Genomic DNA, 23,650 nt, shown 5'->3' on the forward strand with positions numbered 1-23,650 from the left:
TCTCTAGCTCCTCCATTGGGGACCCTGTGTTCCATCCAATAGCTGGCTGTGAGCATCCACTTCGGTGTTTGCCAGGCACTGGCATAGCCTCACATGAGGCCGCTATATCAGGGTCCCTTCAGCAGAATCTTGCTGGCATGAGCATTAGTACTATCAGATATTCTTGGCTGAAGATAGATGTTCCCATGTTATAGAAAACTTCGGGGGGACTGTGCAGGCAGCCAGCTATCTCTGTCACTTTTATGGTTTTGGAAGCTGCTTCCCCACACTTCCTGTATATTCAGGTAATATTTATTCCTTTTCAAATCTCTGATCCAGTTGAAGACTAGATAGTATCAGTGTCTATATCAAGCTCAAATTGTTTAGGACTTAGGAAAATGTTTTTAGGCCTATGCATGTCATAATGATAGAAATTGATTTAGGTATAGAACTTTGATGCATCAAGATAGGATGAATAATAGAATACTTTCTTCATGGTTCCTAAATACATAAAGGTAAATTACATTATTGTAATAGAAAGAACCTTTTATTGGATTAAAAGGGGGAGGTGTAGGCATAATATTACTGTGCCCTGTGTATAGAGTATCCTTGTATTATTCAACTGCTGATTTCTCTGCACCCATGTGTGGTTGCAAACTGCACATGGCATTGTAATGTTTATTCTAAGTATCTCCTGCTTAACATAATACAAACATTGTTCCCCATTTATTCTCTGATTTGTCAATAAGAGCTGGAAAGTCAGTGATGGAAGAGGAGAGAGAGTAGGGCTGAACTTCCTCCCAGCCAGGGGAGTGGGTGAGCAAGAGGAAATGGAGATTCAGTCATGAGGAGAAGGTCCAGGAGAAATCACAAGAAAACAGGTGGAACAGAGAAAACCATAAAGTGTAAGTGTCTTGGGGGTTTTGGCTGAGAGATAGCCAGATTAGTTTAGGGGATTAAAAAAATAGCTGCATATGTAGCAGAAGATGGCCTAGTCAGCTATCATTGGGAAGAGAGGCCCCTTGGTCTTGCAAACTTTATATGACCCAGCACAGGGGAAGGCCAGGGCCAAGAAGGGGGAGTGCGTGGGTAGGGGTACAGGGAGGAGGGTATAGGGGACTTTGGGGATAGCGTTTAAAATGTAAATGAAGTAAATACCTAATAAAAATTGGAAAAAAGTTCTACATGTTAAAAAAAACATATCGGCAACTGGAAAGTTGAAACCTTCCCCTAACAAACTTTCTCATCTTATTATAGTTAATATTTAACAAAATTAATTCTACTTGTGTCCCATTTCTTTCTTATGGTCAGTTCCCAGTGCCTTTATATTGCTGCTACTTGCCATTATCAGTCTTCTGTGCAGGTTCCTTCTGCCCTGTTGCAGCAGATGTGGAACAACAACAACGAAGTAAACACATGCACCGTTCTAACTGTGGTGAAGACCTAAGCAGCTTCTGAGTGCTTTAAAAAGACTTCACAGCCAAGAGCTCCATCGTGCCTTTGTGTTTCTTTCCTAGGGACGCTTGACAACGTAATTGCTGTTTCTTGGCTTTAGTCTTCAACGTCTTACATACATACAGATTTTTTTTAATTGACTTCACATCCACAAAGGATTAAAACTTTAGAATTTTAAAGTAAGTTTCCTTCCGTTTAACATATTTCTCTATATATGACCCACTTGATGTTTTCATTTCTATATTTTTATAGGTTGACTATATCAGAGGAAAACTGTGGTATAATGAAAAATGTTTTGCAAACAGAGAAAGTTTTGAAGGTAAATTTTAAATGTACTTTTATCACTATAGATTACATTTATCGATCAAATAAACTGCATTAAATATAAAATTGAATAAAATGTGAAGGACTGCTTGTGGACGTTGTACATCGTGGTGCGCACTAGGCTCCGCACCACGATGTACAACGTCCACAAGCAGGATCAAATAAAAATAATTATATAAAAAATTGAAGCCAGGTGTGGTGGTGCATGCCTTTAATCCCAGCACTTGGGAGGCAGAGGCAGGCGGATTTCTGAGTTTGAGGCTAGCCTGGTCTACAAAGTGAGTTTCAGGACAGCCAAGGCTACACAGAGAAACCCTGTCTTGAAAAACCAAAAAAAAAAAAAAAATTGAATAAAATGTGAAGATAACAATTATGTATGAATTAATGCCCTAAAAATGAGAAAGCCAGGCTTACTAGTGGTATAGACATGTCATTCCGTTACCACTCAGAGACAGAAACAACACTGCAGACATGAGGCTACCATGAGCCACATGCTGAGACAACTTTTATAAAAATGAGTGAGAGTCCTGGCATTCCCCTACACTGGGGCATTGAGGAAGCAGGAGTTGGGTGGGTTGGTGAGCAGGGGGAGGGGGATGGGATAGGGGTTTTCACTGGGGAAACCAAGAAAGGGAATAACATTTGAAATGAAATAAACAAAATATCTAATAAAAAAATGAATGAGAGTGGCACTGCTGCCCAATTGCAAGAGAGCTGTGTCCAAAGATACATTAAATAAATGACACAAATTGCCATTTTTTTGTAGCCAGGTCTATTAACACTAATACTTCCCAAGTAAAAAAAAAGTATTGATGATGTTCCTAATTTCTGCACCTTTGTACTTTACAGTTGATTATGTTACTATCACTTTCAACAGAAACAGGACCCTCAGTGAGGTATGATATAGAAAACTTTCAAAGGTAGCTAATTTTGTTAAGCATGATTTTGAGAACTGTTCTTGAGCTGCAATTTTGTACTTGAACACACAGAAATACAACCAGCCCCAGTGGTGTCTCCTTGTATACTTAATAGCAAATGCCTACTTTTGATAAAGCTAAATATATCTAATATCTCTAGACAAATGCTACATACCAGAGAAGAGTTTCTTCTCAGTGTTTTCTAAAAATAAAATCCACCCAGAAGAAAGGGATAGATATTTAAAAAATTTAAACTATGATTTCTGAACCATGCATAGTTTCACAGACATGTAATTCTAGAAATCAGTAGGAGGAGGCACACTAACCTTTGCTACATAGATCTAGAATACCATTGGTCACATAGTAAGAGTCATTCTGTGTATGTGCCTGTGTCCATGCATGCGTGCATGCATAAGAAAAGTGGAGGGGACAAATGTATTTATTTGTGGCTTGTCAGAAGAACATAATGATTCATTAGCTTGTTTTTCTACAGTACGTAGTTGCAATTTATGTTCCAGAAACAATTTTCTCTCTTTCTATTTTGTAGTCCAGTTCTTGTTTTTTCAGTAAAGAACCATTTCTTCAATGGTTACCTTGTGTATTTTCTACTTATAAAAATGAAAGATCCATTCCACGTGTGATAACATTCCTTATTGACCAAGAAACGGACAGTGGAATTTATCTTTTCTATGTGCAAGTAAGTCTTATAGCCCAGAGGGCGTTTATCTGTCACCAAGCACTACAAACTAATCTCAGCAGACATCATTTCCACTTTTTCATGATCTCTGGCATAGAAATTGATAAAATCATTTGTGGAATAGCTTGCCCCTAAACATTTCTTTTTATTTGTCAGTCAAATGTATAAAAATGAAAGCCACAATGCTAATTGTTTTCTGATTGTTCATTTCTCATTCTCCAGGGAAATATAAGCTGAATATTTTCCACATAAATATAAAGTTCTTTGAAAGGGCTAGTTTAAATGGACAAAGAAGAGGAACCCATTGCCACAGATGTAAATTTATTGTTGCATAAATCCTTAACCATGACTATTAATTACAATTATTCTCAGAACAGTTAGAAAACTCAAGGGTTCTTCAAATGGCTGTTCAACACTAAGTCCTAAGTGGGACACATATATCACCCCTCTAAACCTAAGCGTAACATTAAAATAAGCTGCTTTTCAGCTGAAATTTGTAAGGCAAAGTCTCACTATGTAATACTATGTGTCCTTGAGCTCACATGATATGCCTACCTCTGACCCCGAGGGTTGGAATTAGAGGCATTTGCCACCATGCCTGCCTGTGCTGAAATGAACATATTTTAGATTAAACTGGTGTTTTCCTTGAAAAAAAAAAGACAAAAACAAAACCTCTTTTTAGTAGATAAATAAGTTTCAGGAGAACCACAAGAGAGGAAAAAGTGATAGCATAAGCCTGTGTATGTATCACTCTCAGACTTCCCTTGAAAAAATATTTAGGGTAGATATTATTTGCTATCTTTTTTCTGAGAATAGGTCTGCTGTGAGATGAAATATGTGGTGGTGTCCTTTAGTCCAATTTTCTACTTTTAGTTTAGAGCAGATTCCTTAGTTTCCTATGTTACATCTCAGCATCTATAAACCTGATAGCTGAGGTAGTGGAGTAGAGTTATCAGTGATTTTTAATTTTTTTTGAAATCTTTGTTCTAATAATGGGTATGTCCTTGTCTCAATTAAAACTGAAATAATAGAAAAGTCTAGAAATTATAATATGGACAAAGAATAAGAGGACAAATCTTAAGTCTTCCTTTGCTTTATCTAGGATACCAAAGAGACCTATGTCACTGTATCTATGCTCAAGGATGGGAAACCAAGCCCTCGACCAAAATTTCCTAGTTTCCATTTTCCTTCAACATTCACTCTTCCCCTTGGAATGATATTCCATCCCAGAAGCCACTTTCTGTATGTTTATGGCAGTCAAGTAAGCAGACATAAAATTTCCTTTTTTGGAATAAGAGTAGTAGTCCAACTTTGGTAGGCTGTGTGATTATATACATGAGGAACTGGAGTACTCAGGTGATGTAGCAGGTAGAAGTAAGTAAGTAAGTAATAAATGCTCAACTATGTATTGTGTGTTAAGCTTAGTAGTCAGGAGTTGGTTGTAACCTTTCAATTTGTTAACTGGCTGCTAAAAATGAGACATGGGGCACCTTGAATTGCTGATCTTTCTAAGACATCTATCATGAACGGGTGTTGGATTTTTGTCAAATGCTTTCTCAGCATCTAATGATATGATCATGTGGTTCTTCTATTTCTATTTTGTGGAATAGTTTGAGGAGAGTTGGAATTATGTCTTCCTTGAAGGTCTGATAGAACTCTGCACTAAACCCATCTGGTCCTGGACTTTTTTGTGTTTGGAGACTATTAATGACTGCTTCTATTAATTTTTTTAATTTTCTTTATTTGCATTTCAAATGCTATCCCGAAAGTTCCCTATACCCCCTCCACCCCTGCTCCCCTACCCACCCATTCCCACTACTTGGTCCAGTCCTTCCCTTGTGCTGGGTCATATAAAGCTTGCAAGACCAAGTGGCCTCTCTTCCCAGTGATGGCCGATTAGGCCATCTTCTGCTACATATGCAGCTAGAGACACAAGCTCAGGGGGTACTGGTTAGTTCATATTGTTGTTCCACCTACAGGGTTGCAGCCCCCTTCAGCTCCTTGGGTACTTTCTCTAGCTCCTCCATTGGGGACCCTGTGTTCCATCCAATAGCTGGCTGTGAGCATCCACTTCGGTGTTTGCCAGGCACTGGCATAGCCTCACAAGAGGCTGCTATGTCAGGGTTCCTTCATTAGAATCTTGCTGGCATGTGCATTAGTATCTAGGTTTGGTGGCTGGTGATAGGATGGATTCTCGGATGGGGCAAATGGATGTATCTGGAGGATATCATCCTTAGTGAGGTAACCCAATCACAAAAGAAGTCACTAGATATGCACTCACTGATAAGCGGATATTAGCCCAGAAACTTAGAATACCCAAGATACATTATGCAAAACACTAGAAAACCAAGAAGGATGACCATCGTGTAGATACTTCATTCCTCCTTAGAATAAGGAACAAAATACTCATGAAAGGATATAGGTACAGAGACAAAATTTAGAGCTATGATGAAAGGATGGACTGCTTCTATTTCTTTAGGGGATATGGGACTGTTTAGGTCATTAATCTGATCCTGATTTAACTTTGGTACATGGTATCTGTCTAGAAAATTGTTCATTTCATCCAGGTTTTCCAGTTTTCTTGAGTATTATCCCTTGTAGGGCTGCATTTGTGGAAAGATATTGTGTAAAATTGGTTTTTTCATAGAATATCTTGTGTTCTCCAACTATGGTAATTGAGAGTTTTGCTGGATATAATAGCCTTGGGCTGGCATTTGTGTTCTCTTAGAGTCTGTATGAGATCTTCCCAGGATTTTCTAGCTTTTATACTCTCTGGTGAGAAGTCTAGTGTAATTCTGGTAGGTCTGCCTTTATATGTTACTTGACCTTTTTCCCTTATTGCTTTTAATACTCTTTCTTTATTTAGTGAACTTGACGTTTTGACTATTATGTGATGCAAGGCATTTCTTTTCTGGTCCAGTCTATTGGGAGTTCTGTAGGCTTCTTATATGTTCATGGGCATCTCTTTCTTTAAGTTAGGGAAGTTTTCTTCTATAATTTTGTTGAAGATATTTACTGGCCATTTTAAGTTGAAAATCTTCATTCTGATCTACACCTATTATCCATAGTTTTGGTCTTCTCATTGTGTCCTGGATTTCCTGGATGTTTTCGGTTAGGATATTTTTGCATTTTGCATTTTCTTTGACTTTTGTATCAATATTTTCTATAGTATCTTCTGCAACTGGGATTCTCTCTTCCTTCTCTTGTATTCTGTTGCTGATTTTTGTATCTATGACTCCTTTTCTCTTTCCTAGGTTTTTTTTTTAACTGCATGGATGTCTGTCTCCCTTTGTGATTTCTTTATTGTTTATATTTCCATTTATACATCTTGGGTGGTTTTGTTCATTTCCTTAATCTGTTTGATTTTGTTTTCCTGTAATTCTTTAAGGGATTTTTGTGTTTCTTCTTTAAGGGCTTCTAGCTATTTACCTGTGTTTTCTTGTATTTCTTTAGAGTAGTAACTTTTGTCCTTCTTAAAGTCCTTAATCATCATCATGAGAAATGATTTTAGATCTGAATCTTGCTTTCTCAGTGTGATGGTATATCCAGGACTTGCTATCTTGGGAAAATTGGGTTCTGATGATGCCAAGTAAGCTTGGATTCTGTTGCTTATGATCTCGTACTTGCCTCCCTGCCATCTGGTTATTGCTAGTACTACCTGTCCTCACTATATCTGATTGGAATCTTTCCTTCCTGTGATCCTAGTTGTGTCAGAACTCCTCAGAGTCCAGCTGTCTCTGTGATCATGTGACTGTGAGATCCTATAATCCTGAGATCCTGGATGTATCAGAGCTCCTGGGTCCCTGAGATCCTGGTGTGACCAAGCCCCTGGGATCCTGGGATCTTGGGATCTGGGTGTGTTGGAGTGCCTGGGAGTGGAACTTCCTCTGAGTGTTGTGGGACTGGCAGAATTTGGGTTCAAGGTCTACTCAGGGCACCAGCCCAGACCAGAAGGAACCTGTGACACTAGTTGGGCTGGGTTCCTGTGTCCTTGGAGCCCTCTGATCCTAGTTACTCCTGGTGGTGTTGGGACAGATGTTGTGTCCTCCTGATCCTGGGTCCTATGATCATGGGTGTGATAGAGTGATAGAGTGCCTGTGAGTGGAGCTTCCTCTAAGTATTGTGGGACTAGCTGCAGAGTTCAGGCCAAGGGCCTGCTGCTCTGCAAATTCTATAAGCAAGCATCTTACATTCCTTGGCGTGCCTTCTTCTCAATATATATTGCATGCTATTTTCTCTGTATTACACAAATGTCGTCAAATTCTTAGATTTCATCTAACAGTTTCCTGTCATTTTTTGCCAACATAGCCACTTCATTATCTTCTGTTCTAGAATTCTTGGTATTATGGATTGAAAACTGCTTTTGGAAGAGCTTACTATACTGTGATTTGATGACTCAAAAGCATATAAGTCAGGAATATTACCAGAAGACCCTATGATTGAAGTTTTTCATGAGTGTATTTTGTTTCTCCTTGAGACAGAGTCTTACACTCTGGCCCAGCCTGTTGTGGACCTTACTATGTAGACCCTACCTGCCACTGTTGCATGTAGTTATATGCTACTGCCTTAGCTCTGGGATCAGCTGTGCTACCAGCCCCAGTCTGGCTTCCATTTTATCCTTGGACAAATGACATGCATACAGATTGTTCCTTTACAACTTACCTTCTTGGCACAATTGCTGGGTGCTGATATCTCCCACCTGGAAAAGCATGCCCTTACCAGCCTACTATCTCCATCTGTCCACCTGCCCTGAACTTCACTGACTAGTCCCACCTAGCCCCTGTCAAACATGCCTGGCCACCTGCCTAGTCATGGCCACAGGCCACAGCCCCTGTGAGACCTCACATGGTGGCTGTGTTCTTTTACCTCCAAAGCATGACAGAAACTCCTTCCTCTCTCCTTCCTTGTGACTGACTATCTTCCTGGAACCTAGAAGTGCCACCTGTACCTTCTGCCCAGCAATAAGCCTCTGGCTTCTTTACTAATAAATCAAGAACCAATTGGGGAACAGGGTCTTAGCATCAGAACCAGCCTCCCTTCATGCCTCAGTCTCCCAAGTATTAATATCATAGAACTGTACTACTAGTCCCAGCTTGGAGAGACAAAATGCATTATAGACCCTACAATGTTTAAGGAATACAATGGAGAGGGGAGAATTAAAAATAACAATATTGGGAGGCATAGGCTGGTGGTTTTCTGAGTTAGAGGCCAGCCCCTGGTCTACAGAGTGAGTTCTAGAACATCCAGGGCCACACAGAGGAACCCTGTCTCGAAAGCCAAAATAAATAAATAAATAAATAAATAAATAAATAAATAAATAAATCCCAAAAAAAACAAAGAAAACCAATATTGAAAGATTTCATACAAAGAATAAGGACACATTCCCCACTATGTTCATAGCAGCCTTATTTATAATATCCAATAGCTGGAAAGAACCCAGATGTCCCTCAACAAAGGAATGGATACAGAAAATGTGTTACATTTACACAATGGAGTACTACTCAGCTGTTAAAAACAATAAATTTTTTTATAATGGAATTTTATTAGGAATATATAATATGGTACCATGTATATGATTCTGGATTAGTGTATAAAAAGCTGAAAACAATAAATTTATGAAATTCTTAGGCAAATAGATGGATCGGAAGGATATCATCCCGAGTGAAGTAACGCAATCACAAAAGAACTAACATGATATGTACTCACACTGATAAGGGGATATTATCTCAGAAACTTAGAATGACCAAGATAAAATTTACAAAACTCATGAAGCTCAAGAAGAAGGAAGATCAAAGTGTGGATACTTCATTCCTTCTTAGAATGGGGAGCAAAATACTAATGGAGAGAATTACAAAGACAAAGTTTAGAGCTGAGACAGAAGGAAGGACCATCCAGAGACTGCCCCANCTGGGGATCCATCCCATAAATAGCCACCAAACCCAGACACTATTGCATATTCCAGCAATATTTTTGCTGAAAGGACCCTGATAGAGCTGTCTCTTGTGAGGCTATGCCAGTGCCTACCTGGCAAATACAGAAGTGGATGCTCACAGTCATCTATTGAATGGAACATAGGGCCCCCAATGGAGGAGCTAGAGAGATTACCCAAGGAGCTGAAGGGGTCTGCAACCCTATAGGAGGAACAACAATATGAACTAACCAGTACCCCCAGAGCTTGTGTCTCTAGCTGCATATGTAGGAGAAGATGGCCAACTCGGCCATCATTGGGAGGAGAGGCCCTTGGTCTTGCAAACTTTATATGACCCAGCACAGGGGAAGGCCAGTGTTAAGTAGTGGGAATGGGTGGGGAGGGGAACAGGGTGTGGGGGAGGGTATGGGGTACTTTTGGGATAGCATTTGAAATGTAAATGAAGAAAATATCTGATAAAAATTTAAGAAAGAATTCATACAAAGTACTTTCAAAGGGAAAATCTAATAATGTTAGAAATGAAACAAAGAGGCACATCATTTAAATGAAAATAAAAACAAATAATCATGTGAAGAGATGCTATAATTCCCAAGTTCCAGGAAAATACAAATCAGAAATGCAGTATGTGGGGCTGGGAAGATGGCTCAGTTGGTAAAATCACTTGCTCTGAAAACATGAGGACCTAAGTTCAAACTCCCAAAAGCAGTGTAAAAGGCTGAGCATGACTGTGCAAATCTATAAACCCCAACGTTGGGAAGCAGAAACACACAGATTCCAAAAGCTCACTGGCCAGACAGTATGACCAAAAAAATAAAGTTCTTGTTCAATAAAAGACTCTATTTCAATAAGGCAGAGAACACAAGAGTAATTCACCCAATTTCTTCCTGTAGACTTCTTACACATGCACCCATACATGTTCATGCAAGACACATGCACACACACACACACACACACACACACACACACACACACACACACTGAGAGAAGAAGAATGCAATAAGATACCTCTCTCAACCACTTACTTGAACTAATTACCTTTGACAATACAAACACTGGAAAGATAAATCATATGGTGAGTGAGAAAGTAGTTGGTGTGAACCTGGGTTCATGATGGACACAGAGATGTGAGGAAAATAGTACTGCTTATTTTTTTTGTAGGGAGATCAGGCTTATAAGTAATTTGAGGGTTAGAGACAGTTCTTAGTGAGGTGTTATCTTTTTATTCCTTTAGATATGGCTTTCAATGGATGGTGGCAATACTTTTCAAATGCTGTGTAACTTATTCTCACACCATGTAAGAAAAACTTCTCATAGCTTTTATACTTCAGATATTGTTTTTATTGTAGAAGATGGAAGGATTTTGGCGACCAAGGCAGGTGAGGAATTTTCTATTTGATGTTGTTTGTTCATTTTACATGTGGGTCAGAAAGGTAAGCTGTTCGAAAATATGTTGTATTAATCAACTGACAATAAGGTCTGAAACCGTGGGTAATGGATTGGTTGGATCTCCAGAGACAGATCATCTGAGCAGCCATAATAAAGAGGAACCCTTCACAAGCATGCTGTGTATCCAGTACTGTTTCCCTCTCCAACCAAATAACAGATGTCACAGTGGAGATACAATTGTGTCCCACATGTTATAGACAGCGTGTCATGCAATACTCACAACCACAATGACAAAAGGTGATTTTTCTTTGCTTTTGCTCTTAAAGTAGATACAGTTTAGGTCACAGAAACCTAAGAGATGATGCCATATTAAAGATAGTTTGGTCTCCATCTTACAGTTTTTTGATCACAAGGCTATTGGCTTGTTGCACAATGAAAGAAAATCTCATGGTGATTGACCCAAACCTACTATTGCCAGCTCCTTTCCAATACATTTGAAGGCTGTCAGCCAGACTCAATACCTGAATCATGAAGGGCATGGTCCTGGTATTTCTGCATCTCTGCAATCTGCATTTCATTTTGTCATTCTATCATTGAGTTTTAAAACTTTCTTGTAGTGAATTAGTATTTCCATTTTGCTAATAATTATTAATTAAAGTATGATTACATAATTTCCCCTTCCCTTTCTTCTCTCCAACTGCTCCAATATGTCCTTCCACTTTTTCTCAAACTCACAGCTTTTATATAAGTATTGTATTGTAAAATACATATATATATATATATATATATATATATATATATATATATATATATAGGCACACTATCTGTTTAGTCCATATGTGTGTATACAATATAACAATATATAATGTAATATAATGTTACCAGAATGTAAATTATTTCAATGCTGACCACTTGATATTGGCAATTATATCATGCTGCTCTTCCCTGGTTAAGACTATTTCTCCTCCTCTTAGCAGTTATCACTTTTCTCTAGTTCTTTACCTTGTGTTGGGGCCTGTGATGTTTCCTTTTCTCATGTCATCATGCCTGTTGATTGTTTGCTCAGGTCTTGTTTTGAGAGTCATATAGGTATATCACCCCTGATATTTCTAGTGGATACACACTGGATAGATCTTGACTTCCTGTTCTGGCTCTTACAGTCTTTCTTCCCACTCCTCCACAATGTGATCTGAGAATTAGGTGTAGTGGTTGTATTATCCCTGTATCACGTGCAGCTGGGCACCACATGATCTCTTCTCTGACTTTTGTGCTTTCTGTAATGGCTGTCTACTGAAAAGGGAAATTTCTTTGATGAGGAGTCGAAGCTTCGTTTAACTGTGGATATAAGGACAAATATTTAGAATGAAGTTATGAGCTATGTTGGTTTGGTGGAGTGCTAGTTATAAATTCTCACCCAAGCTCCATGAACTCAGAAACCCAGAGTACTTAGCTAGGTTTCCTATACAAGTTTTCATTTCCCTCTTGTTGAGACCAGTAAGAGAGCTGTTGGTTACCACCAACTTATGTATGCCACTATTGCACATTTAGGATTATCATGTATGCTGGTAATTGTTGTAGTTCATAGGTTTGATAGCTGTGTAGAACTATTGGCTTATTTCTGCCCTTAAAAGTTTGCATAGCACCATCTGGTACTCTGAAAGTTAGTAACCAAGCAAGGAGGCTTTCAAGTCAGACACAGCATGTTCCACTGTTTAAAATATGTGGTGACTTCAGCACAGAAGCTCTGGGAGACAACCAAGGATGCAAAAGTCACTTTTATTTTCCAGATGTAATTGTCACCTAAGAGGCATACTGCTAAGAAAGCTCACCCTTTCTAGCTCTTTCTGAAGACTTGTTTGCTGGTTCAACTCAGCTGTTCTGGCCCAAACTCTTATCCAAGCTGACTCATTCAAATTGGCCTCTCTCAGATTCTGACTGTATTCAGATTCTGACTGTATTGTTCTGCTTGGCCTCAAACTCACTCTGGCAGTCTGTTCTAATCTTCCTGCTGTTCTTATTCTCTAGCTAGTTCTGTCTTCACCTGAAACCCTTCTCTGTAAAACTCTGGTAAAACCGTGTCCTATCCCCCCAACCCCTCTCCTCTCTCCCTCTCTTCTTTCTTTGCACTGCCTCCTTTTTAAAAATTAATTTTATTTATTTACACCTCATATGTTGCCCCTGTACCAGTCCCCCCTCTTAGTTTTCTTTACCATGTTCCCCTTTGCCACTGTCTTTCTGGGGCATCACCCTTCCCTGGGGCATCAAGTCTCTATAGGATTAGGCACAGCCTCTCCCCCTGAGAGCAGACAAGGCAGTCCTGTGCTCCATATGTACCGGAGCCTCAGACCAGCCCAGTTATGCTAACTGTTGGTGGCTTAGTTCCTAGGATCTCCTAGGGGTCTGGATTAGTTGATACGGTTGGTCTTCCTTTGGGGTTGTCTTCCCCTTCATTTCTTCCCCCAACTCTTCCACAGGAGACCCCGACCTCAGACCAAAGGTCGTCTACATGTGTCTGCATCTATCTCAGTCAGCTGCTTGTAGAGCCTCTCTTGGACAGCTATGCTAGGGTCATGACTATATGCACAACATAGCATCAAATCTAGTGTCACAGAGTTTGGTGCCCGCCAATGGGATGGATCCTAAGTTGGGCTAGTCATTGTTCACCCATTCATTCAGTCTCAGCTCCATTTTTGTTTCTGCATTTCTTTTAGACAGGAGGAACAATTCTAGGTCACAAATGTTGAAGGTGAGTTGGTATCCCTACTCATCCTCTGGGGTGATTGTCTATCTATTGGAGGCCTTCTCTTTAGGTTTACATTGATGACTTTCCTATTACAAACCATCCCTGCATCCCTGAAATGAAGCCTACTTGATTATAGTGAATGATGGTTTTGACGTGTTCTTGGATTCAGTTTACGAGGCTTTTATTGAGTATTTTTGCATTGATAGTAATATGTGAAGTTGGCTTGAAGTTCTCTTTTCTTTGTTGGGTCTTTGTGTGGTTTAGGTATCAGAATAACTATCACTTCATAGAATGACTTAGGTAGTTTTCCTTCTGTTTCTATTTTGTGGAACAGTTTGAGGGATATTGGCATTAGTTCTTCTTTGAAGGTCTTTAGAGTTCTGCACTAAAACCATCTGGTCTTGGGAGGATTTTAATGACTACTTATAATTTCTTAGGGCTTATGGGACTGTTTAGATAGTTTACTTGCTCTTGATTTAACTTTGGTATGTGGTATCTTGTCTAGAAAATTATCCAATTCATCATGATTTTCCAGGTTTGTTGAGTATAAGCTTTTATAGTATGTTCTGATACATTTTTTAATTTCCCCACTTTCTGTTATGTCTTCCTTGTCATTTCTGATTTTGTTTTTTGGATACTGTCTCTGTGCCATTTGGTTAGTTTGGCTAGGAGTTTATCTATCTTGTTAATTTTCTCAAAGAACCAGTTCTTAGGGTTTTTTCTCTTTGTAACATTTTCTTTGTTCCTAATTGGTTAATTTCAATCATGAGTTTTTTGTTTTTTTTTTTTTAATTTCCTGGTGTCTACTCTTGGGCGTGTTTTCTTCTTTTTGTTCTAGAGCATTCAGGTGTAGTGTTAAGTTGCTAGTATAGGATGTCTCCAGTTTCTTCGTGAAGGTACTAGTGCTATGAATTTTCCTGTTAACACTGCCTTCATTGTATCCCATACATTTGGGGTATCCTGTGCCTTCATTTTCATTGAATTCTAAAGTCTTTAATTGCTTTCTTTATTTCTTCCATGACCCCATCATCACTGAGTTTCTATTAGTATGTGAGTACTCTATTGTTTTTGTTTTCACTGATGTCTAATCTTACTCCGTTGTGACCTAATTGAATGCATGGGATTATTTCAATCTTCTTCTGTCTGTTGAGGCTTGTTTTGTGTCCCATTATATGGTCAGTTTTGGAGAAAGTTCCATGAGGTGGTGAGAAAAAGGTGTATTCTTTTGTTTTAGGGTGAAATGTTCTGTAGATATCTGTTAAATCATTTGGTCGATTGCATCGGTTAGTTTCACTGAGTGTTTAGTTTCAGTTTCAATGACTTGTCTATTAGTGAGAGTGGGATGTTGAAGTCCCCACTATTTTTGTGTGAGGTTTCATGTGTGTTTTGAGTTTTAATAAAGTTTCTTTTATAAATATGTGTGTCCTTGCATTTGGGGCATAGATGTTCAGAATTAAGACTTCTTTTAATGGATTTGTATTTTGAGTATGAAGTAGTGTCCTTCCCCATCTATTTTGATTACTTTTGGTTCAAAGTATATTTTATTGGATATTAGGATGGCAACTCCAGTTTGTTTCTTGGGACCTTTTGCTTGGAAAAGTTTGTGGTAACCCTTCACTCCGAGGCAATATCTGTCATTGTTGGTGAGGTATGTTTTTTGAATTATGCAAAATGATGGATCCTGTTTGCACATACAGTCTTTTAGCCTATGTCTTTTTATTGGAAAATTGAGTGTGTTGAAGTTGATAGTAAAGGTCAATGATTATTAGTTCCTGTTATTTTTTGTTGTTGTTAGAGGTGATATTATATGTGTGTGATTCTCTTCTTTGGGGTTTGTTGTGAGTTGATAAATTTCTTATGTTTTTCGGGTATACTCCCCTCCTTGTGTTGGGGTTCTCCTTCTAGTATCCTATGTAGGGATAGAGTAGTAGAAAGATATTGTTTAAATTTGGTTTGATCACGGAATATCTTGGTTTCTCCATCTATGGTGATTGAGAGATTTGCTGGGAATAGTAGCCTGGGCTGGGCATCTGTGGTCTCTTAGGTTCTGCATGACATCTTTCTTAGGTCTTCTGGCTTTTTGTGTCTCTTTTGACAAGTCTGGTTTAATTCTAATAGTTCTGTCTTCATATGTTACTTAGCCCTTTTCTCTTAAAGCTTTTAATATCCTTCTTTGTTTAGTGCACTTGGTGTTTTGATTATTATGTGATGCAAGGAATTTCTTTTCTGGTCCAATCTATTTGGAGTTCTGTAGGCTTCTTGAATGTTTATGGCTATCTCTTCCTTTACACTAGGGAAGTCTTCTACTATGATTTAGTTGAAGGTGTTTTCCAGTCCTGATCTGCCAGGGATGCAGGTAGAGGTGCAGACCAACAGGGCAATCTGTACTGCCTTGTTAAGTGGCCTCTTTCCAGTGCTGTTCTTGTTAGAGTTTGGCATATCCAACCTCTGACTCATTCTGTGAAATCTTTCTCTCAATCTTTACTTTGTCCACTTTGAATTAGAAGTCTTTGTTAGTCATTAAAGGTTTATACTCAGGGTGTGTCTGTACTCCAGCCAGAGGGATTAAAGGTGTGTGGAGTGTCTGCATTCCAGCCAGATCACAAAATCCAAGGTCCTTAGACATGATCCCTTGCCAGAGCAGTCATGTAGTTGGATCAAAAGTCCATTACACCAGGGTAGAAACATTAGGCTATAATGCTTATGAAATTTTTGGATTTACACAAACCAACAAATTGAAAGTGAGTTTTTCATGCCTAATACTCAGAATTTTGTTAGAAAGTTTATGGCTCTTGGAGTATTATCAGCCAAGGTGATAAAATTTCAGTTTAGAAAGTACACCTACACACACACACACACACACACACACACACACACACACACATGCACACATACATGCACAATTTTGCAAAAGATAATATTATTCCTATGACTTTTTCAGACATCTGTAATGTTATTGTACTTATCTTTTCTCCTTCTGTATTGGCTTTATCACTCATCCCAAATAATGTGCTTCTGTTTTTTTCTCCTTCAAATCACTTCTACCTTGCTATTCCTCAGTCTATTGCTCTTCTTCATGTTCTCTTTCTACTTTCCACATTCATGAATTTAATTATTTCAGGTAGTCTACTGATATTTGAACTTTGGAGTTAGGAATCATAGATGAGTAATAACATGCAGCTGCCTTTAAGAGTCTGAGTTACCTCTCACACAATATTTTTTTTGACTTCCTACCAGTTACCTGAAAATTTTACTTTATTTTCACTATATCTAAGTGATATTCCATAGTGTATAGTTACATTTTTATTATCAACTTGTCAGTTGAATGGCATTTGGGTTGTTTTCATGTCCTAGCTAGTAAGGATAGAGTAGCAATGACTATGGACAAACAAGTATCCATGTAATAAAATATAAAGTCTGCCATTGGCCATTCTGACTGCTGTAAGATGAAATCTCAAAGTTGTTTTAATTTGTATTTCATTGGTGACTAAGATGTTGAACATGTTTAAATGTCTTCTCAGTCATTTGTGTTTCATCTTTTGAGAACTCTGTTTAGTTATGTACCCTTTTTTATTTGGTTGTCTTGTTGTTTTTGTGCTTGTGTGTTTCTATATGAAATTGAAGATTGATAGTTTTCATTGTCTATGAGGAATTTATACTGGAATTTTAATTGGGATTCCATTGAATCTGTAGATTTCTTTTGGTAGGATAGCAATTTATGTAGTATTAATTCAAGAGCATGGAAGATCTTTCCATCTGTTGATGTCTTTTTGAATTCCCTTTTTCAGTGATAAAATTTTTATTCTACAAGTTTTTCACTTGCTTGGATAGAGTTATTCTAAGATATTTTCTAATGTGATGCTGTTGTGAAAGGTGTTATTGTGAAAGATCTGATTTTCTTCCCCAGTGTACTTGTCATTTGTATATAGGAAGGCTAGTGAATTTGTGTGTTGATTTTATATCTTGCTACTTTTCTAAAAGTGTTTATGAATTGTGGAAAGTACACATTATAATATTTAGGTGAGAGAGACAGAGACAAGGAGACACAGAGACAGACAGAGAATAATGTTCATATCATCTTCAAATTGGAATACTGCAACTTCTCCCTTTCCTGATTTTTATCTCCTAGAAACATTGTGGTTTTTTAAAAATTATTATTCATTTTACACCTCAACAGCAGTTCCCCTCCCTCCTCTTGCCTATCCCCTTCCCCACTAATTCCCCTCTTCCCCTTCTACTCATCCATTCCTCCTCAGTTTCTGTTCAGAAAAGGGTAACGGATATCGCCAGCCATGGAATAGCAAGTTACAGTAAGACTAGGTAGCGCCTCTCCTATTGAAACAAGGCAAGGCAACACAAAAGGAGTAAAGGGTCTTAAAGGCAGGAAACAGAGCCAGAGACAGTTCCTGCACCCACTGTTAGGAGTCCCAGGAGACAAAAAAACTACACACTGTAACATATGTGCAGAGAGCCTATGTCAGGCCCATGCAGACTCTCTGGTTGGCAATTCAGTATCTGAGCCCCTATGGGCCTTGGGTATTTGTTTCTCTGAGTTTTCCTATGGTGTCTTTGACTCCTCTGATTCTTCCAATTCTTCTTCCCCTTCTTTTGCAGGATACCCCACGCTCCACCTAGTGTGGGGCTCTGGGTGTGTACATCTGTTTTGATCAGTTGCTAGGTAAAACATCTCTTATAACAAATGGGCTAGATGCTAATATATGAGTATAGCAGACTAGAATTAGGAATCATTTCATGTATTTCTTTTCCATTCATGTTTGATTCTACTGTGAGTCTCTGGGCAATCTAGCCTCTGTTTCCCAGCCTTCCAGGCAATGTCAGGCATGGACTCCCTCTCATGGCATGAGTCTCATACTGGACCAGTCCTTGGTTGGCCACCTTTACACTAGCCCATCTTGTAGGCAGAACAAATTGAAGAGGGAAGGTGTGTGCCTGTGTTGGTTTCCTAACCTCTCCAATGGAAGTCTTGTCTGGTTCCAGAAGATGACCAGTTCAGAATTCACATCTCCCTTCACTAGGAGTCTTAGCTATGTCACTCTCATCAGTTCCTGGAAATTTCTATAGTCCTGGGTTTCTAGCTCATCTGAGAGATGCCTGCCCCCTCCCAGTTGTCTCTTATAGTACTCTCTCCCATCATCCTTCTCCTACCTGATAACTCCTGTTCCTGTTCCACTCCCCATCCCTTCCCTTTTCCAGTCCCCTCTCCCATCTGCCTGCGATGTCTACTGTTTCTCCTTCTCAAGAGATTCACATGCCCTGTTCAACTTAAGCCCTCTTGTTATATAGCTTCTTAGTGTCTGTGGATTGTAATATTCTTATCATTTATTTTAGAGCTAATATCCACTTGTGAGTACATACCATGTTTATCTTTCTGGGTCTGGTATACCTCAGGATATTTCCTAGTACACTCATTTGCCTGCAAATTTCATACTGTCATTGTTTTTCATAGCTTAGTCATACTCCATTATGCAAATGTAAAACAGCTTCTTTTTCCATTCTTCAGTTTGGGGACATCTAGATTGTTTCCAGTTTTTGTCTATTACAAATAAAACTGCTGTGAACATAGTTGAACAAGTCTCTTAGTGATATGTAGGAACATTTTTTTGAGTATATGCCCAGGGCTGGTATAGCTGGGTCTTGAAGCAAATGAATTCCCAGTTTCCTGATAACATGCCATATTTCTTTCTTTCTTTCTTTCTTTCTTTCTTTCTTTCTTTCTTTCTTTCTTTCTTTCTTTCTTTCTTTNNTTTTNTTTTCTTTTCTTTCTTTTTTTTTTTTTTGGTTTTTTGAGACAGGGTTTCTCTGTATAGCCCTGGCTGTCCTGGAACTCACTCTGTAGACCAGGCTGGCCTCAAACTCAGAAATCCACCTGCCTCTGCCTCCCAAGTGCTGGGATTAAAGGCGTGTGCCACCACTGCCCGACCGCCATATTGCTTTCTAAAGTGGTTGTACAAGTTTTCACTTATACCAGCAATGGGGGAGTGTTCCCCTTGCTTCATGCCCTTGCAAGCATGAGCTGTCTCTTGAGTTTTGAACTTAGTCACCCTATTTCTGATAGAATTTCAGAGTTGTTTTTATTTGTATTTCCCTGATAAATAAGAGTGTTGAACATGTCTTTAAGTGCCTCTCAGCCATTAGAGATTAGTCTGTTGAGAATTCTGTTTAGCTCTGTACCTCATTTTTTAATTGGGTTGTTTGGTTGGTGGCTACCTAGTTTCTTGAGTTCTTTGTGTATTTTGAATATCAGCCCTCAGTCAGATATAGATTTGGTGAAGGTCTTTGCTCATTTTGTAGGTTGTCATTTTGTGGTGTCTGTTCTAACTAGCCCTAGTCCTAGGCCTGGAAGCCTTTGTACATCATCTAATCTTCCAAGCTTACTCTTTTAATCTGTCTTCTCTCAGCTTCTGACTGAGTTGCTTTGCTTGGCCTCATATAAACTTTGGCAATATGTTCAAATCTTCTGGATCCTTCTCATACTCAGACTTGTTCTGTCTTCACCTGTGTCTAGCTCTTTTTCTTTGTGGCCTCTCTCTCTAAGATTGTTTATGGGGAACTTCCATACATGTACCACTACCACTATACACACCCACAACCACCACCTTTCTCCCTCCTTCTGCTCCCTCTCTTTCTCCCCTCCCTCCCTTCTCGTTGCTATTAAGTAACATCTCTTCCTGTGATATTCAGGAAAATAGGGGGAACAAGAAAATGTTATACTATATGTAGTTACCCATGCCTTAAAGATAATTCCACATGTTCTGGGTCTAACCTTCAAAGGTCAGATTTGTGTTTTACTTGTAATCTCTGCAAGATCAGGAATCTAGAAAAGGAGTGGGAATTAAAGGGTGTGGAGATAGTAGAAGATGTGATATGAATGGAGAAGTGGAGGAATACTGGAGGTTAAAGGTGTAAGTAGAAATGGGAGTTTGAAAGACAAGGGAGCAGTACTTTGCAAGTTAATTTTAAATACAGTTTTTAAAAAGGAACTTGTGTGCAGGTACCCTCTCTTCCCAGAATCATTGGATATTAAAGCAAAATCTTAGTGCTGGGCTTGGGACAACACCTTGTGAGTAAGTCAATGGTCAGCAAGAAGCACAACAGTCCCATAACAACACAGGGCATTACCATTGCTCTAGGCCTACCATAGCTAGACAGTGAAACACTCTTTCTGAGAACACAAAACACTTTGGTTATAGGACACAGAAATCAAGTTGAACCTGACTTGATGATCTCCTAGAATTTTTTGCCTTAAATAATATGCAACTCACTCTCTTTGGTATCAATATCATAGTGGTAACTACTGACTATTCTTGCCAGCCTAAGCTTTTCTCATGGTTTCTACCTAGGCAGAAATCTAATTTGATAGCTTCAGGAAGAGGAAACACCACTAGGGTAACAAGACACCTGCCTTCCATATCCGTTGATTAGACAAACCCTTTGTTCTTTACCACCCCCTACTTTAGTGAACATGAGCTATAATTAAGTGGAACTGCAGAAGACTTTCCAAGGATGTAACACAGAGTAGCATGTATTTCACTACTTTAGTGGTCTCAGAGCCCTACTCCCACCCCTAATTTAAACAAATTTTCATAGGTATAATATAAAATTTCTTCTAGTGTAGTATATCAGTAACAACAGGGTTCTATTTATTTCCTAACAGGCTTAACTACATATGTTGAACTGGGGATTATAAATGATATCATTTTCACATTGTACTATGATCAATTGGGATACATACACAAACTGACTCCACAAAACTTTGACGCTGGTTCAAAACTTTTAGGGTATGGAAGTTCTAACAGTATTTTTGGAAAGGTCAGTAACATGTGTTGAAACTGCCTTCTTTTGAGAACAGATGGCACATTCTATGTGAACATTAATGAGAGTGTGTTTTCTTTTGTTTATTTGGTTAGTTGGTTGGGGTTTTTTGTTGCTGTTGTTTTGGGCTTTTCATTTGTTCATTTATTTGCATGTATTTTGAGAGGGTATTTTCCATAATACATCTCTTTTAAGGTTTTTAAATTATATGTGTGTGCATATAAGTACAGGTGTTTGTGTTAGGCGTGCTGAGTCTGCCATGAATGTGAAGTCAGGCAGTTGCAAGCCACTTGGCAGGGTACCTGAGAATCAAATTCAGGTCCATTGCAAAGAGCAAGTGTGTGCTCCAAAGAGCTGAGCCATAACTTTAGATCCATCAGGACAAACATTCTTTGGTAGAGGAAAATTTTATACACAACACTGAACACTTACAAAATCTCTAAGCCTCACAGGCGCCCTCCAGTTATCATCATACAAGGTTTCCCAGCAGAACAGCAAACCATCTAAAACTGATCTGTTACAAGCTATTCGGGTCACAGTGGAGTTTATTTTCTATGTTCCTTGTTTAATGCCAACATAGAGCAGAGCTTTCCAGTCCTTCACAGATAATAATAGATACAAAATTTCAATGATTGTATTATATAATGTTGAGAGACAGAGACAGAGACAGAGAGAGAGGACTGAAGAAAATTATTACTGGCACATAGACATAAAAATGAGCACTCATCAACTAAACAGCCAAGATTAAGATGTGTTTCATTTGTCTGAAAGAGCATTTCGAGAAGGATGGATCTCTTTCTAGGTCAGTCCAGGCCTCAAGAGGTAATTTTGTGCCTAAGAGCATTTGCCATTCTCCTAGGCAATTTTGTGCCTAAGAGCATTTGCCATTCTCCTAGAAGGCCAGAATTTGGTACTTACTCACAGAGTGACTCACAACCATCTATAACTATAGCTTCAGAATATCCAATATATCTTTAAGACCTCTAAAAGCAGTAGGTACATATATCTTGTATGTATATGCACACTATGCTGGTTTGGTTCTGTCAATTTGACACAAACCTTCTGGGAAGAGGAATGCCACTTGAGGAATTGCCTACATCAGACTGGCTTGGAGTCAGGTCTTTGAGTCATTTTCTTGATTAATGATTAAAGTGGGCAGTCACATCTAGAATCATGCTTACACGGCCTCTGCTCCTAACAAAAGTTATTTTCTTAATTTCCCCTCATGCTGTAATAGATATAATCTGAAAAATTATTTCCTTCCCCAAGTTGCTTATGGTCAGCACAAGAAAGTAAACAAAGATACATATTAGTTAAATAATCTATCCATATACCAATCTAGGGCTATAGAATAAGAAAAAAGTGTTTTAGAATCCTCTGTCTGAGATGAACATACAAAGAAAACAGGAATGCCATGAGAAAGGAATGCTACCATGTACCTGGAGTCTGGGCTCTGGATTCTGCAAATGTACAAAGTACATGATGTGAACAATCTGCTATACATAACCAAAAAAAGCAATCCTCAGAATTTCACTAACATCACTGTTTTGCAGATAGTGGCTTAGTTCCCTTCAGTGAAATTTGAATTTGTTTAGATGGAGAAACTATAGGGGGGGTCACTTAGGGCATGGAGTGGGCAGGCACCCCCATGGTCCCTAGAGGACTGCCCAAGCAATCTTAGGATCACTGGTAAGTGGAACACAACATCTGCTCCAATCCAATAGCACATGGAACCTGAGACAGCACTAGGGAAGCAGAGAACTGGCATGACCAGGGGCAAAAGTCCCTTCCAGTCTGTGCCAGCACCGGGTCACCTAGGGCATGGAGTCTACGGATACCACCAAGGTCCCTAGAGGACTCTGAGAAGTCCTGAATCAACTGGGATTATAGGAAGGATAGGCTACAATCAGATATATTGAGGGCAGCAAGCACTAGAGATAATCAGATTGCAGGAGGCGAGCATAAGAACAGAAGCAACAGAAACCAAGGTTACTTGGCATCATCAGAACCGAACTCTTCCACCATAGCAAGTCCTGGATACACCATCACACCAGAAAAGCAGGACATGGATATAAAGTCACTTCTCATGATGATGGTGGAGGATTTTAAGAAGGAAATACTGGAAATCACAGGTAGATAGAAGACTTTAAAGTGGAAACACAAAGATCCCTTAAAGAGTTACAGGAAAACGCTACCAAACGCTACCAAAAGGAGACGGAATTGAACTAAACCATCCAGGATCTAAAAATGGAAGTAGAAACAATAAAGAAAACCCATAGGGACACAACTATGGAAATAGAAACCCTAGGAAAGAAATCAGGAACGATAGATGCAAGCATCAGCAACAGAATACAAGAGATGGAAGAGAGAATCTCAGGTGCAGAAGA

At 38.9% G+C, this 23,650-nt stretch overlaps 1 protein-coding gene across 1 annotated transcript in view; it reads left to right on the plus strand.

Moving 5' to 3' along the window:
• Catsperb (cation channel sperm associated auxiliary subunit beta) overlaps positions 1 to 23,650 on the plus strand; it is a 171,255-nt gene that overhangs the window by 70,452 nt on the left and 77,153 nt on the right. The window contains exons 10-16 of the mRNA XM_021201432.1: positions 1,687 to 1,753; positions 2,608 to 2,654; positions 3,223 to 3,372; positions 4,475 to 4,633; positions 10,533 to 10,677; positions 21,106 to 21,260; positions 22,066 to 22,085. Of these exons, the coding sequence (XP_021057091.1) occupies positions 1,687 to 1,753; positions 2,608 to 2,654; positions 3,223 to 3,372; positions 4,475 to 4,633; positions 10,533 to 10,677; positions 21,106 to 21,260; positions 22,066 to 22,085 (743 nt within the window). The remainder of the gene's footprint in view (positions 1 to 1,686; positions 1,754 to 2,607; positions 2,655 to 3,222; positions 3,373 to 4,474; positions 4,634 to 10,532; positions 10,678 to 21,105; positions 21,261 to 22,065; positions 22,086 to 23,650) is intronic.

The sequence above is a fragment of the Mus pahari genome, chromosome 7 (genome assembly GCF_900095145.1).
Source record: "Mus pahari chromosome 7, PAHARI_EIJ_v1.1, whole genome shotgun sequence".
Lineage (NCBI taxonomy): Eukaryota > Metazoa > Chordata > Mammalia > Rodentia > Muridae > Mus > Mus pahari.